Source organism: Equus quagga, chromosome 7 (genome assembly GCF_021613505.1).
Source record: "Equus quagga isolate Etosha38 chromosome 7, UCLA_HA_Equagga_1.0, whole genome shotgun sequence".
Taxonomy (NCBI): Eukaryota; Metazoa; Chordata; class Mammalia; order Perissodactyla; family Equidae; genus Equus; species Equus quagga.
Window position 1 is genome coordinate 1,002,089 of NC_060273.1, and position 15,544 is coordinate 1,017,632.

Below are 15,544 nucleotides of genomic sequence, written 5' to 3' on the forward strand. Positions count from 1 at the left end.
AGCCAGGCTGGGTGCTCTGTGGGCCCAGAGCCCCTGAGGTGGACGAGGACTGAGCAAGCCCCCGTGCTTGTCCAGCACCATGAGGCCCCAGGCAGCCCAGCGGGCAGCCTGCTCCTGGTGCATCCGTGGAGCAGAGGGACCTGGGGCTGCCCTAGATGCCTCCTGCCCCCTCCCGCTCTCCAGCCAGTGGCCCATGGGCTTTCCTTCAGCAAGAGCTCCAGCCCAGCCCAGCCCAGCCCGGCCAGCCTGCAGCTCCAGCCACCTCACCATGGCCCAGGACCTCAGCCACCTTGGCTGGGCTCTAGTGATTTCACACGCTGCTCCTGCCAGGGTCTTGGTGGCCTTTTTGCCCCAGAGTCCTCACTCAGGAGGGAGCAGCCTCGGAAGAGATACTGGAGAGGCCCCAGGGAGGAGGCAGCAGTGGTGGGGCCAGAGGGGCTGGGCAGAAGGTTCTGGAGTGGCCAGGGAACACGTGGCAGGAAAGGAACAGACTGGGAGTCTATTTTAGAGCAGAGCAGCCTGGTGGCTCCAACCCAGGGTCGACAGAGGCCTCCTGCAGAGTGAGTGTGGCCAGCTCCAGGTCCGCCCTCTTGCCCTCAGGCACAGGGGACTGGGGGCCTGGGGCTCCCTCGGGCTCTGGTGCACATGGAGCTATGACCTTCCTCCACCGGCCAGCCCATTCCAGACAGACGAGAGGACGCCACCAGAGCCAGGCCGCGTGTTCAACCGAGGGCGAGCCTCTCGTCCCCACCCAGCCTGACGTCATCCTGTCTCAGGAGCCCTTGCCGCCTGCTAACACCCCCCGAATTTAGCATGTTTCCTGCCGGAATCGGCTCCGAGAGGGCCAGGGTCTGCGTTTGACCACCGGCCTCCCCATCGTCCACCCCGGCACCCAGTAGGTACTTCACAAGTGTCCCCACGCAGGATGCTCCACACAGCCCTTTATAAGCAGAACAGGTCGCTGGACCCAGAGGGCCAGCTCCATCAGGTGCAGAGCCGCCCCCCACCCGGGCTCTCCTCCCGCCTTCCTGGGAGGCAACACTCCGCCTGCATTGTCCCACCGGGTCAGGCCCCGAGCTGCGAAGGTAAAGGCAAGGGCGGGTTTGGGGTCTGGGGGTACGTCTGTCGCAGCGGGCAAGCGTGGGGCCTCTCTGTGGCCGCTAGAGCTCAGTGGCTGGCTTGACCAGGTGGCCGCTGAAGGTGATGTAGAGGTCGCCGTGCTCACCGTAGATGGCGTTGTCACGGTCACGCTGGAACATGCGCACCCAGACGGTGTCGCCGGCATCCAGCGGCAGCAGCAGGCTCTGGGTCTGCATGACGCTGCGCTCGCTGGGCTGCGCGTACAGCACGGCGGTGGCCCGCCGGTTGCACATGACGTGCAGATAGGTCTCCTTGTAGTTCCAGGTGTGCACGTTGAGGCTGAGGAAGTAGATGCCGGGCACAGCACAGAGGAAGCGACCGGAGGCCAGGTCAAAGGCGCTGTCCAGGTTCACCAGCTCCGTGTCGAAGGTCACGGCCTGGAAGTCGTCGGAGCTGTGCAGCCCCTCTCGCCGGCCCACCGAGAAGGCCGCGTAGGCTCGCTGGCATGGGGCGCCTGGCGGCCCCGCCTGCCCCTTCTGACCCTTGCGGCCGCGGGGGCCCCGGGAGCCTGGCGGGCCCTCCTTCCCACTCCTGCCGGTGCGACCTCTAAGCCCTGCTTCGCCCTTTGCACCTGCAGGGGAGCGAGCCGAGGATGCTGGTCAAGGCTTGGGATCCAGGGCCGGACTCACTGACCATGTGGCCTTGCAAGTGATCTCACCTCTCTGAGCCCCAGGCTCCTCGTCCGTAAGAGGGGTGCTAACCCGCCCCTCACACAGGGCAACAAGAAGCCATACCCCAAAGCTGTGGCCGTTCTGGGGCCTGCACAGATTGTCGCATGGGGCCAGCAGGGACAACAGGCTCAGGGCAGCTACCGGAGGAAGGGTCTGAACTGGGCTTTGAAGGAGGAGAGGCCTGGGAAACTGGTGCCCAAGTCCCACCTGAGTGTGGTCTTCTGTGCAGCCCTCCAGGACAACGACCTTTTTGGAGCCCAGCCTCTCTTGCCTTCTCCCAAGGGGACGCCACTCAAGGGGCCACAGGGACCCCACCCTCCCTTCCCCACCTCCCCCAGGGCTGGGCCTGTCAGGGCCACCACCGGCAATGAGCAAGACTGAGGGACCCTCAGGCCCTCTGTTCACAGCCCCCTCCCCAGGCCACTTTGCCTCGTGCTTGAGGGGGCTGCTGGGAGCTGACCGTCCTTACAAGGCTGAGGGAGTGAGGACAGCCGCTCAGTGTGTCCCCCTGGCGCCAAGTGCCTTCCCAGAGCCAGCTCTGCCTAACTCGGGACCCCGGAGCGCTGCCCTCCCCTCCGGCGCCCTCTCCCCTGTGCCCCTCAGTGTGGGATGTCCCTGTGGGGACAGGGGACAGGTGGGGTGCCCTGAACATGGACACTCACCTTTGAGGATTGAGATGTCGATGGTGGGCTGCACACGAGGCGGCCACACCCACTCCTCCCCGTCGCTCATGGGGGCGTGCGGGCCAGGGGCGGCCGGCGGCCAGGCGGGGCGGCAGCAGTGCACACACGGCCTCCGGGGCAGCCCCAGGCCAGGCCAGGCCCGGGCAGGCAATGCCAGGAGGAGCAGGAGGGCAGGGGCTGCCACTGGGGCCAGAGCCTGGGGGACGGGAGAGGGCAGGGAGGGAGGGCATGTGAGGGGGAGACACCCCTGCTGAGCCCCCGACACCCCCTCCCCCCCACAGCCCGGGCTGTGCCCCCTTGTTGGGGGAGACACTGGGTGGGACCAGGGGGTGCCTGTGTGGAGATGGACAGTCGGGCCTCTCAGGGGCCGCAGTGGGCAAGGCCAGACCTTGTCCTGCCCCGGACGGAGGCCTGGCTGTGCCCCCTGCACACTTGGCCGCCAGCCCCAGACAGATGTCACTGATTGATACATGCACACTTTCACCTGGACCTGGACTCAGAATCCTCCTCAACACAGCACGACGGGGCCACCACCAATCTGAGGGGCCAGCACGGGGGACAACTCACCTGCCCTTCAGGAGCCCCAGGCAGCCCCACCCGTCCCCACTGGAGCTTCCTTCCCAGGGGCTGCTGCCTCTGTGGCACCTCCACCCCTCCCCGGGGCCTTAGCTCTGGGCTGTAGCAGGCACCCTGCCTGCCTGGTCCCCAAAGCCCCCATGGCTGGGGATCCCCCGCCTGGCAGATGGAAGGGGAGCCTTCGTGGGGGCGGGGGGCTCTGAGTCAGCCCTCCAAGGCCCCCACCCACCTGTGGGGGGCAGAGCTCTCGGGGAGGGGCAGCGGGGCTGCTTCAGGGAAGGGCAGGGCCCCCCCCGGCTGGCTGGGCCGGGTCCCAGCTTGGCACAGTTTCTGCCATGCTGCCTAGCTGGGCAGAGGGCAGCGACAGCGTCCTGCGCTCCCAGGAGAGGGAGGGCAACTTGGGGGCTGCCCCATGTGGCCCCTCACCCAGCTGTGTGGAAGACGGTCTTTGACCTCCACCAGGCCTGGGCCTCCTGCCTCCACCTCCCCTGTCCTAGGGGACCCTGCCTGACTCCTGGCCCATCCGTGCCAGATCGGGGCACCTCTTCCCAGCTCAACCAGCAGCTGCTGCAGAGAGGGCCTGGGTGAGCCCCACATGCACCTGGACCTCAGTTTCCCCTGGCACGTTGGTCCTGCCTGTCCTGGTCTCCCCAAGGCTGTGTCCAGGAGGCTCAGCCAGGGCTGGTCTCCTGCAAGCATAGGCATGTGGGGTCGGGGTCCTCACTCTTCTCTGGAGGCCAGCCCTGCTGAACAAAGACTCAGGTCCCCTCTTCCAGGAAGCCCTCAGGGATTCTAGTCCAGAGTAAGGTCCTCTTACACTGTAGGTCTGAGACCCACTCCCAGGCCGAGCTTCCCTGGCAGGTGGGACTTCTTCTCTCCACTCCTCCACAGAGCTCAGCAGACCCTGACCCACCCCCACCACCAGTTACATTGGACCCTGAAAGGGCCTCCTGGATTCCTCCCATGGATGGACCTGACCAGAGTGGGTGTCTCTAGGGGACCCCACCCCATAGGCAGGCCTGTGCCTCTGGAGCCCCCACCCTGTCCCTGTGGAGACCTAGGGTCCTGGCCATGCTGGTCCTCTGGCCATGCCCAGCAGCCATTCAGGACTGGAACCCCCTCCTGCTGGGGTCCAGGGGTAGCACAGAACCCCCCCCAAGCCCAGCCTGCCCAGGGGGGCTGTGAAGACCCCCGCCTGCCCCCATGCACCCAGTTACCATTGCACGGCCGTGGGCGCTGCTGCCTGCTGGCCGTCTCCAGCGTCACTGCCCCAGCGGCTGGTGAAAGAGCCCTTTCATGCCGCCCAGGCGCCCACGGCTCCGCCGAGCCATCCAAGACCAACAGACCTCGGGCCAGCCGCAGAGCCCAGGCAGGAGGCTCGCAGGGCCCCCGCCCGCCACCTGCCGCAGGGTCTGTGCAGCCCCGTGACAAGGACTCCAGGGTCCTCCTGTCCCTCCCTGCACCCTGGTGTGGGTCTGGGTGCCTGGGGGCATCTGGGACGGACCAGGTTTGGGGATGGCATCGTGAGCTGGCCGCTGTCCTCCTTTGGCAGAAACCAAGCCTGCTGCCCCATCTGGGTGCAGTGACTTGGGGGAGTCGGGGGGGTGGAGCTGGGGGTGGGTGGAGCCTGCTGAGGGGTTTGGAGGCCAAATAGCGTGTGGAGCTGGAGATGCAGTACAGGGCCACCAGCCCTGCACTGGCCCGCCTGGGCACCATGATGCCCCCCAGCTCTGACTAGAAAAGCAGCATTTGACCAGGCCGGTGGTGTCTGCCTCACCTCCTGCTGTGCCCTCCTGGGGTCACAGTGCCCAGTGGAGCGAGAGGCCTGTGTGACACCCTGCTGGGGGCCTCAATATCGGCCCAGCCCTTCAGCAGATCAGACATGAGCCCCTGCAGTGCACCTGTGGGAGTGACCACAGACCCCTCCCGCCCCGGCAGTGGCAGGTGGGCCACACCCACTGTGAGCGGAAGGCAAGCCCACACCAGGGCCCAGCCTCGTCCCCACTCTGACTCTGGTTCTGTACAGCTGGAGACTGAGCCCAGAGGCAGGGCCGGGCACCTCGGCCTCTGGACTCAGGGCTTGCGATTCCTGCCCCCATCATGCCAGGCCGCCTGTGGGTAGGCGCTGGACAGGCCTGAGGAAGTGTGGCCGCCTTGCTGGGAGGCAGGCTGTGGGCCGCCAGACTGGCTCTGCCTGCCCATCTGGGCACAGCCTGGGGCCCAGCCCTGCACACTGATGACCAGGGAGGGGGCGAGGGTGGGAGGAAAGGGGCAGACCAAGGTGCCTCCGCCTGTGGGGGGCTTCTCGTGCCAGGCAGAGGGGGAGTGGGGCTGTGAGGGCTGTGGACGGGGCAGTGCCACTGAAGCTGGTCCCCCAACCCCAAGATGACAGCCTACCCTCCAGCAGGGCCCAGTGGCCCTTTTAGGGGCAACTGTCTTCACCCCACAGTCAGCGGTGGCACAGACAGAGGGGTGTGAAGACCCTGGCTCACCCGCCTGTGGGTCCCTGCAGCCTCCACTGGGCAGCACGGCTGCGACCTGCTTCTGAGATGGAGGCAGCCCTGTGGGCAACACGTGGCCTGGTCTCCTACCTCTCAGCACCACCACCCTGTGGGAGCCGCTGGACCCAGGGGCAGGCCGGGGCTCCTCTCTGGCCCCCATCATCGCCTCTGGGGCTCCTACATCTCCCTGCGCGCTCGGCCGCTCCCTGGGTCTGAGCCTCGGTCTCCCCACAGTATCCTGGGCACCAATGGCTCAGAAGTGGCGGGAGGGCCCCCTGTGGTGGATGGACATGGGCCAAGCACAGCCACTGGGGGACGCCGCAGCTTCAGCCATGCAGCAGGGCCCCAATGTCCCTCCCCTCTGAGCTCCATGATGCCAGCAGGCAGAGCTGCCCCCCAAAAAGACATGGGTGATCACTGCAAGTCCCCTTCATGGGGAATGGCGAGTTGAACTTGTCCTGCATGTGGGAGGCACCTTTTCAAGAGGGTCAGGGTGGCGTGAAGGGCCGGAAATGGGCCCTGGGGTCCCTCTGGGCTGGAGGGCCAGGCTGAGCCCAGGCCTTGGGGACCCTGGCTGGGGAACGTTTGCTGGGAGATGGCTGGCGGGCCAGCTTCTGAGCTGAGGGTTCAGCGAGAGCCAAGGGTGACTCAGCAGGTGGTGAGAGGACCTGGACAGAAATAGCCCTGGCTCGGACATGCAGCCTGGCATCTCCGTGGTGACGGGAGTGCGGCAGAACGCCGCAGCCCCACAGGGTCAGCCGGCTCACAGAGGGGCCACAGCGTCACCAGGGGGGCCGTCTGAGCCCCCTCACTGCCTCCCTTCCCACAGCAGCCCAGGAAGGCCACCATCTCCTTGTGACTCGATCCAGTGCAGCTGGGAACCGGGGAGGGACCAGACAGCCTCCATGGCCCCAACCCAGAGACTGGACTGGGCAGCTGGAGCCTGGAGCATGGGCCCCATGTGTGCAGGGGCTGAAGACAGCTGGGGAGACAGCAACCCTCCTGCTGCTCTGGAGGCCTGAGTCCCCCCTGCAGCCTCTCCCCCAGGACCACAGGGGCACATGACCCCAGCCACCGGGCTCAATGGCTCAGTCACTACGGAGCCTAGCAGGTCAAGGTCCCCAGGCCGCTGGAGAATGACCCCATATGTTGTCACAGCCTCTCCGTCCACATGAACATACGTAGGAATGCAGATAGCAGGGGTAGAGGTGAGGGCCATCTTGGGGTGGGCTCTGCACACAGACCTGCCCTGGGCTGGGGGCAGGGTGGGCTCGGGACCCTCTGTGCTTCCCTTTCTCCAGCCATAAACTGCACTGATGATAAGACTGTGTTGGTCAACACGGTGCCCGAAGGAGCCACCGCTCAGCGCGCTCTAATGACGCCTGGAGGGGGGTGACATATGACCTGGAGTGTGCAGGGGCTGAACCCCTACTGGCAGCGACTGGCCAGCCTCAGGGTAGGCACAGCCATCTGCCCCACCTCCAGGCCCCCCAGAGAGGTTAACACTCCAGAAAGACACAGCCTTGGGAATTTGCCCTGTGGCCTGAGCTGTTCCTCAGCTCCAGAGCCCGATCATGTGTCTCGACAAGGGAACAACGTTTCCAGCCTCCTAGGTGGCCATGAGACAACCACGGACAATGAGCAGCCCGCAGGGCGGCCCCCGGGGATCATACCCACCACCCTCCCAGCCTCCTGCCACCAGCCGAGCTTCAGGATGATGAGCTTCACATGCACCGCCCCCCACTTAGCACCCCATCAGCTGCCACCCTCCTCAGGGCTGGGACGAGGACGTGCTCAGCACGATGGCAACACTGCTGTGGAACCGGCCTCGGCCACAGGGCGATAATGAGGGCTGAGTGGCCTGCGTGCACAGCAGGAATCATTATCTCCCAGCCTCTTAATGGCCGCGTCCCTGAGAGTCCTGTTGGTGAGCCGTCGCTGGGAAGCAGACGGCAGCCAGGAGCTGGTCGGGGGCGGGGGAGGGGGCTCGGACAGAGGGGCCTCACCGCCTGCCGACCATCCACAAAGTGCCTGGCCCTCCTCGGGGGGAGCCCTGGCTGTTGCACCCATGGGGGCCACAGTTCTGTCCAGACCCAGGGACACAGGGTGCAGGGTGGCGTGGGACCAGGTGGCCAGTGGGGGCTCTGCGGTCCCCACCCCCCCCACACCCCACCTGCCTCACTCACTGGACGAGGAGACTGGCTGCCTGAGGTTACCAAGGTGTCTGGGAGTGGAGGCCCCCTAACCAGCCCGGACTGCCCCACCAGCTCAGGGTCTGTCGCCCCGGATGCCCAGCCTGTGCCAGGTAGGAGTGGCGGGGAGAGGTCCCATGGGTTCCTGGGGTGGTCACTGCCCCAGGCCCTGCCTGGCACCCTCGAGGGGCTTTGGGGCACTTTGTGGACACCCACAGACCTGGGGCCAGGTCCCTCGGGGGAGAGCCCGGCCAGCAGTGTGTTCTGACACCTCTGCTCCAGGCTCACCTCCTGCTAACAAGGGGACAGCCCATCAGCCTCGCGGTGACAGTGTCCAGGGCACATGGAAGGAAAAGAGCAGTGATGTGGTGACCAGAGACTGTGACGAGTGGACCGGAGGTGACACTCCCTCTGAAGCATCCTGCAGGTGGCCCAGGTGGGCAGAGAAATCCGTCTGTGCCTCGGTGGGGCTCAGAGCTGGGGAGAGGCCCCCAGTGGTCAGCGATGAGCAACAAAGTGGGGCCTCTATGACACTTGGCTGACCCCTCTCCCCAGGTGGTAACTGGGGGCTGGGCTGGGACAACGAGGTCCATCCACAGGCTGAGCCCACCTGCCCAGGTCGCCGCCTCCAGAGCATGCCAGGACCACATGCCATGAGGAGAAAGCTAATGTGCTCTTTATTTGAGGGGTGGGGGACGAGTCCAGCTGGGTGAGTGGGGGTGCCCACCACGGGGCCAGCCCCCATCACTGGTAGCCGGCCAACTGGAGGACGGTGGGGTAGCGGGCGCGGTGGGTCATGCACTTCTGGCGGTCGATGAAGAGGCTGTTGGTCTTGACGGCGATGTCCTTCTCCAGGCTCATGCGTGTATCCTCCAGGTTGCGCAGCGACTGCTCCGCTTCCAGAAGCTTCTCCCTCAGTGCTGCAAGGGATGCGTTCAGCTGTTCCACCTCGCTCACCAGCCTGCGGGGTTTGGGGGAGGGCGGGGTGAGCTGGGGGGACCAAAGCCTGAGATTCCAGGCCTGGGAACCCCACTGAGGGGTCCTTGCCCAGGTGCTCACCCAGAAAAGGACCCAAAAGTCCTGAAGGAATCCAACCAGCAGTGCTGGGGGGGGGGGGGGGGGCCCAAGAGTGTGGGAGAGGGTGTGTGCCGGGCTCCTGGATGGACGGATGGAAGCCCACGGGACGGGAGGATGAATTCAAAGGACCAGCTGGCTGGGGCCTGAGCTGGGGCCTCCTCCAGCCGACCCCTGACCCCTGACCAGAGGGGCGCCTGTGTCTCAGGACAGTGAGGGGTTCAGTGTTCCACAGTGACACCATGTGGCAGTAACACACAATGGCAGCTGCGCACGGAGGCTCTGGGCTCCTCTATTCCTGACAGCGGGACAGACTCCTTTGGAGCAAGCGGAGAGAGGCCCCCATTTCCTGGATAAATGGGGGACAGAGAAAGAAGAACACCCGAGTGGGGGGCACTTCTGTCCACAGGGGCAACTGGGCTTCGAGCTGGAAAAACAGAAGACAGGAGCCCACCTACCCCACAAGCCTGGACGTGGGTCTGCCTGTTACAGCAGAGGTGTGGATGGTGTCCACGGGGCAGGTGGGACCCTCAGACCCCAAGTTCCTCACCCGGAAGATCACTCACCCCAGCGTCAAGCATCGGGGCGCGCATGGGGACGGGGACCCCGCGTGTGTGTGTGCTGCGCTGTGTGTGGCCCAGAGTCTGCCCTCTGCGCATCTGCTGGGCTGTGTGTGGGGTGTTCATGGTGTCCCCAGAGGTGGAGGGAGGCCCGGAGGCAGGTGGATGGCTCCTGGATGGTGGGCAGTGGCCCAGCCCGCCCAGGACGGCCCCGCACTGCAGGCACCTGAACTGGGCGGTGTCCCGACACAGCTCTACGTTGGGCCGGAGGGAGCGCTGGTACAGGCGGGTCTGAGCCACCTTCAGAGGGGCCTCCTTGTCCTTGATGGCCTGCTTCAGCGCTGCGACATTGTGCTCCTGGTCCGTGATCTCTCGCAGTGTCTGCACAGGACAACCCCGTGGGTGCCAGCGCCTCCCCCACCCCACCCCAGCATACGGGTGGGTCTGACCTCCGCCCCCAGCCCTGGGGCCCTGTCCAGCGCGTGGCCTGTCCGCTGGCTCTGGGGGAGGATGTGCACGGCCACTTCGGCCCTCCCAAGGGCACCCAGGGAGCTGGTGGGACAGCAGAGCCTGTCATCCAGCAGCTCTGGCCTGAGTGCCCCCAGCCCTGAGGGTCACCAGCCCCCGACCCTGGTCAAGAACCAGAGACTCAGAGGCAGTGAAGGTCACCCTGAGCCTAGGGTCATGGCCCAGCCAGGCCCAGGCTAGGCCCAGGGACACCCCACCAGGCAGCCATGCCGGGTCACCTCCTGCCTTCTTCCCTCCTCCTGGTTGCACCTAACGGCCCCTCCTGGTCACTCACTCTGGTGGCAATGCCAGCCGACCACCCCAAATGTCGCTTGGTTTTTCGTTCGTTTAGTGAGGGCCTCTGGGGTCCCTCCGGATGGGCGGGGCAGAGGAGGAGCAGGAGCAAGGCCAAGTCATGACCCAAGCTTGGTGGCCGTGTCGGGCCAGGGCTGGGCCACAAGAAACCCGGTCTCTTTCTGTGGCTGAGGGCGCCCAGCCCCCGGGGCTGGCCGGGGCGTGGCCTGGGCACGAAGTGGACGTGGCCTGGGCGGGGCAGGCGTGACTGGGCGTGGCCTGGGCGCAGCGGCACACCTTGCGCAGGTGGTGCTCCAGCTTGTGGCGCGCGTCCTCCAGCTCCTCGCAGCGGTTCCCAAAGGCCAGGTTCACGGCGTCACACTGCAGCCTCAGGTCCTCGGACGTGTCCCGCAGGATGCAGTCGATGAGCCCCCGCAGGTTGGCCGAGGCCAGGTGCTCGCGCTCCGCCCGGCACAGGTTTTCCTGGGTGAACTTGGCCCACGTCTCAGGCGTGGAGGCACTGCGGGGGTGGGCGTGCGGGCACTGGGGTCCGTAGGGGCACCTGCCAGCGGCTCCGGCCCACTGGTCCCTCCCCACGACCCCCGCGGCCAGTGATCCCCGCGTTCCAGCCTGAACGCTCCCCCAGCCCCCGCCCCGCCCGGTGACCTCTGCACACAGCGCGACCCTGCGTCCCGTTACCTCTCAAGCCCCCAGCGACCTGCGCTCCGCAACTCCACGCCGCGACCCCCGGTGCCCGCCACGCTCCCATGCCTCCTACGCCCACCCCAGCCCCGCGCCGCGCCCCTCTGCCCCGCGTCCCCCAGCTGTGCCTCGCCCCTGCACCCCTGTGTCCCAGTGCCCCGCAGCTCCGTCCCGCGCCCCTGTGTCCCCAGCCCCCCGTGCCCTGTGCTCCCAGCTCCGCCCGGCGCCTCCTGTGCCCGGCGCCCCCAGCGCTTCCCGGGGCTGCGCTGCGATGGGCGGTGGCCTTGCGCCCCCTGCCGGCCGCGCGCGGAGCTGCAGGTCAGCCCCCTGCCTGGGACGGCCCCGTGCGGTGAGGACCCCGGAGGCCGCGGAGGCCGGCGGGATGGGGAGGACGCCCAGCAGAGGGACGGGGAGCCCAGGCAGGTTGGGGGGAGGGGCAAGGGCGCGGGGACAGGGTGTTTGGGCGGAGGACCCCCCGGAAGGACTGGGGCTGGGCCGCCCACCTCTCCTCGAACTTGGTGGAGTGCGGGTGGAACTGCACGTCGGTGCTCTGGTTGTGGTAGCGCGCGCAGGTGTCGTCGATGTTGTAGGCCTCCACCTTGTCGGACCAGTCCATCTCGCACGTCTCCTTGTGCTCCCGGTTCAGCCTGGGGCGGGCAGGGCCTGCGTTTGAGGAGGGAGGGGGAGCTGGGCCTCCCAGGGGCGTGGTACAGGGCAAGCCCCCCAGGAGCCAGCCCGCCTCCAATTCTCTGCTGGCAGCGAGGCCATCTCATCTGCCTAGCGTGGGGGTCCTCGGTCCGCGGGCCCCCTGGCCAGCAGTGTCCAGGAGCAGCTTCCCCACCCCGGATGCTGGCTTGGGCTCTGGACGCCTAGGGCTCACCCCCCACACACACAAGAATCTGCCACCCCCACCCACCAGGTGCCCGCCCGGCCCTGCACTCTGGGCTGTGACCTGGAGCAAGCCCCACCTCTCTGAGCCTCATGGCCAGGTCACCCCGACTTCCTGCCCAGAGCCAGCCCCAGGGATAGGAGAACAGGGGTCATCCCGAGGGCAGCCGTGGAGGCCACAGAGACCCACCGGATCTGGTTCACGGCCTGCATGATTGTCCTTTTCAGGAGCTCCTGAATGTTCCGGATGAGCTCGGCCTCCTGGGGAGAAGACCCCCGTCCCTGGTGAGGATCTGCTGACGGCCGGGCTGCTGTGGGCCCGTGATCCACCCCTTAAACGCCAGGAGGAGCTGAGATTTGGGGCGACATCCAGGGGAGCTGGGGCACCTGACCCCTGGCTGGGTGGCCTGGGGCCAGACGCCCATCTGTTGACCCCCAGTCTCTTTCCTGGAAGGTGGGGCTGAGGCCAGCTCTTTCTCGTCAAGTTTATTCTGGGCTTTTGAACGTTCTCTTTGGTGCACTGCGGTGGGCTCCTGTCTTCTGGGGGCTTCTAATGGGCTGCGGGGCAGGTCACCCAAAGGCCATTCCCACCTGCCCTGGGCTCTGGGGGCCATCCCTGCAGCCCACCCAGGGCACTGAGGGCATCAGCCTGCCTGTTGGCCCCTGGGCAGCCCGGCCCACAGCCTCCAAGGACCCCAGCTCCTGGGGACCAGGTGCCCCCCAGGGCTGCTCCTCAAGCCTTGGGCTCAGAGAGGCCTTCCCCACACGGAGAACACAAGGGGAAACCCTGTGTTTCTTTCTGCGACTCCACGCTCTCATTTTCTGTGTGCAAACAATCCATCACTCTGATTTGAATTTTCACCGCCATCAGGCACTGAGCCCCCATGTGTCCAGGTCTGTCCCCCGTCCCTGCACCATTGCAGGAGTCCGTGCACTGGGCTCAGGGCGGAGGGGTTGCACATGGAGCCTTAGGAGGTTCTTGAGCAGCCGAGGGTGGGGTCAGGTGGTGGGGGCCAAGGAGCAGGCTGGGGCCTGGGGGAGAGCAGGAGGGGGAGGGGAGAGACTCAAGATTCTGGCCTGAGCTTGGGGGTGCAAGGGGTGCCCGGAGCCCCTGGTGGGCTGTTTTCCTCCCCGAATCTCCCATGAGTGCCCACGGCCTGCAGCCTGTTCTCAGGGAGCCCCCAGGCTCTGAGAGCTACCAGAGCTGTACCCACCGGGATCAGGGGCCTGGCCAAGGTACCTCCCTGATCTTTTGGGGGGCTGCCCCAAGGACCAGTCCCGCTGGTGGCCTCAACCACCCCCCCACCCCGTCCACACCTACACACTGGTCTGTGCCTGGATTTCAACCATGGGCGTTGGGGTAGGGGGGGGATGCTATAGTGGGCTTGGCCTCCAGGAGCTCAGGGTCTGGCTAAATTTTCTTGATCTGGGGTGACCCGAGGGGCCGCACAGAGAGTGCCAGGACCCAGGGGTGATCGAGGGACTGCCCAGCAGGTGTAGGTGCCACCAGGACATGACCAAGAGGGGCCCCCCAGCCCTGCACACATTCCAGACCTCAGGGGGCCACCTCAGAGGGCTCAGCTCAGGCCCCGCCGTGTCCTCAGAGGGTGTGTCGAGGGGTGTCAGGGCTTGTGGGGGAACAGGTTAGGCCCCTCCCTGCCTCAGTGGCCTCTGACTGTCCCATCCTCGAGCAAACGTCCACAGCACATGTCCCAGGTGTGAATCCTGTCCTGGCCTGGGCTCTGCCTCATCCCGTGGGAGCCATAATAGGGAGACACTGCAGGGGCCCTGGACATGGGGTTGGGACGAGTGGACAAGTGCCAAGGTCCAGCCCCAGCCCCCATACATGCTCAAACCCCCACGTCTGGACCTGCCCCCAGGACGCAGTGTCTCCAACCCAGCAAGTCTGTGCTGGGGGCCACCTTGCAGGGAGCCCGACCTCGCCCAGCGCCCACTGTGAGGATCAAGCTTGGGCAGGTCAGACTGGGTGCCCCTCTGGGGCCAGGGAGGACACTCCCTCCTGGGTGGCCTGAGCCCGGAGCCTGTCCACAGCCAGGACTGCCCCAGCACCCAGTGCTTCTGGTCCCCAACTTACGAACAGAGCCAGCTTCTCTGTGCCCGGTGTGGGCCTGGGTGTGTGCTCCACGTGTGCATGTGCATGTGTGCATATGTGCAGGGATCCATGTGCACCACGTGTGCATCTGTGTGCAGAGGGTTTTGTGTTCTGTGTGTGCGTGTGTGCAGAGGCATGTGCTCCATATGTGCACGTGTGTGCTCCGTGTGTGTGTGTGTGGAGTGGTGTGTGCTCCATATGTGCATTTGTATGCAGAGGTGTGTGCTCCACGTGTGTGTGTGGAGAGGTGTGTGCTCCATATGTGCATGTGTGTGCTCCGTGTGTGTGTGGTCCATGTGTGTGTTTGTATGCAGAGGCGTGTGCTCCACGTGTGTGTGGTGTGTGTTCCATATGTGCATTTGTATGCAGAGGTGTGCGCTCCATTTGTGTGTGTGCACATGGTGTGGGCTCCCTGGGCCTGTGTGCAGCCACGCGGTGCACTGGTGCCAAGTCTTCATCTTCCGGTGTGGTGGGCTCACGTGTGAACCCCCTGGGACAGGTGAGGGTGGGGTCTGCCGTTCTGGGAGTTGGCGTGGGCCGGCGCACCTTCAGCAACTCCACCTCCACGTGGTCGCGCACGAGGTCGGGGTGCTGGCGCCGCTGGCGACACTGCAGGTTGTCAGTGGCGATGCTGAAGGGCACGGCCGTGGTGTCCAGGGCGCGCTCCAGCCGCTGCTTCTGCGCCAGCAGCAGGTCGGTCTCGGCCACCAGGTCGTGCACCTCGCGCTGCAGCTCCGACTTCCAGCAGTGCGTGTCCTGCAGCCGCTGGCCCACCTTCTTGGTGGAGTCCTCCTGCGTGCGCTGGGCCAGCGCCTCCGTCTCGGCCGCCAGCTGCCGGCTTTCGTGGCGCTGCCGCTCCGACTGGTCACGGTCGGCGAAGGCCTGGTGGTAGCGGGCGTAGCAGTTCTGGAACCACTCGTCCACCAGGTACTTGGCCGTGCGGAAGCCGGCGGTGGCCAGGCCCGAGGACGTGTAGGCGCCCGTGTTGCGGGCCACATCGTACAGCTTGCGGGGCAGCTCGCATGCCGGCACCGTCTGCGGGGCGGGCTGCTTGGTCAGGAGCACGTCTGTCTGCGCCATGGTGCCCACCCGGCACGGTCAGCAGGGCAGCTCCAGCCACTCTGTCCCCGGAGCAGGACGGCCCCTGGTCTCCCGGAGACAGGTACACACCAAGCCCTCCTGTTGCTGGGCGACGGGGACCCCTCCCCCAGCGGCCCTCTTAAAGGGCCAGGCAGGGCCCCCGTCCGGCGCCTGCCGGGAGTCGCACCGGGGCCCCGCCTCTTCCGCCTGTCTCCTTCATCCCTGCGGGGTCTCCCCTGGGCACGCAGGGGCCGACGCGTCTTTGATGGGGTCTTGAGTTCAGCCTCCAGTGGGAACCTGAAGTCAGACGCCCGAATCTGCCCCACACGGGAGGACGCAGGTCCTGTCCCGGGGCCAGTGTCCCCAAGGCCGCCCAGGGCAGGGCTCATTCCTGGTCCTGGGGCGCATCTGGTCCCCCATCCGGAGGGCAAGCCGGAGCGCTGGGGGACGCCCAACATGGCCAGCAGAGGGCGGCGTCAGCCGTGAAACGCTGAGCGCGGCAGCGGTTCCTGGTTCTCCGCTTCAGCTCTCCCCCTCCCGCCCGCGAGACCCCCCAGTGCTCT

The 15,544-nt window shown here is 66.4% G+C and overlaps 2 protein-coding genes across 4 annotated transcripts; both read right to left on the bottom strand.

Annotated features, from left to right (window-relative positions):
* Positions 1-1,160: 1,160 nt before the first annotated feature.
* Positions 1,161-5,731, bottom strand: C1QTNF8 (C1q and TNF related 8). The gene is made up of 3 exons (XM_046666333.1): positions 5,662-5,731; positions 2,474-2,677; positions 1,161-1,711 (listed from the first exon to the last, which is right to left on the bottom strand). The coding sequence occupies exons 1-3, from the start codon at positions 5,729-5,731 to the stop codon at positions 1,161-1,163; spliced, it is 825 nt and encodes a 274-aa protein (XP_046522289.1).
* A 2,686-nt stretch (positions 5,732-8,417) lies between these two features.
* On the bottom strand, positions 8,418-15,049 carry TEKT4 (tektin 4). Of its 3 annotated transcripts, XM_046667674.1 has the most exons (7): positions 14,448-15,049; positions 11,979-12,049; positions 11,404-11,547; positions 10,496-10,718; positions 9,624-9,778; positions 9,097-9,186; positions 8,418-8,724 (listed from the first exon to the last, which is right to left on the bottom strand). In XM_046667674.1, the coding sequence occupies exons 1-7, from the start codon at positions 14,979-14,981 to the stop codon at positions 8,508-8,510; spliced, it is 1,434 nt and encodes a 477-aa protein (XP_046523630.1). In that variant the 5' UTR covers positions 14,982-15,049; the 3' UTR covers positions 8,418-8,507. The 3 variants fall into 3 exon arrangements, with proteins under 3 accessions (XP_046523630.1, XP_046523631.1, XP_046523632.1); XM_046667675.1 differs by lacking the exon at positions 9,097-9,186; XM_046667676.1 differs by lacking the exon at positions 8,418-8,724 and having other exon boundaries at positions 9,097-9,154.
* Between the last annotated feature and the right edge of the window lie 495 nt (positions 15,050-15,544).

What these genes read in the sequence shown, in the direction of transcription:
- C1QTNF8 (XM_046666333.1), bottom strand. Translation starts at nt 5,731, where the DNA reads ATGGGGGCCAGAGAGGAGCCCCGGCCTGCCCCTGGGTCCAGCGGCTCC. An exon ending in CAGGGTGGTGGTGCTGAGAG is followed by an intron (nt 2,678 to 5,661) that starts GTAGGAGACCAG and finishes CTCTGGCCCCAG; the next exon opens with TGGCAGCCCCTGCCCTCCTG. An exon ending in CGACATCTCAATCCTCAAAG is followed by an intron (nt 1,712 to 2,473) that starts GTGAGTGTCCAT and finishes GCTCCCCTGCAG; the next exon opens with GTGCAAAGGGCGAAGCAGGG.
- TEKT4 (XM_046667674.1), bottom strand. Translation starts at nt 14,981, where the DNA reads ATGGCGCAGACAGACGTGCTCCTGACCAAGCAGCCCGCCCCGCAGACG. An exon ending in TGGAGGTGGAGTTGCTGAAG is followed by an intron (nt 12,050 to 14,447) that starts GTGCGCCGGCCC and finishes TCTTCTCCCCAG; the next exon opens with GAGGCCGAGCTCATCCGGAA. An exon ending in CGGGACACCGCCCAGTTCAG is followed by an intron (nt 9,187 to 9,623) that starts GTGCCTGCAGTG and finishes CCATTTATCCAG; the next exon opens with GAAATGGGGGCCTCTCTCCG.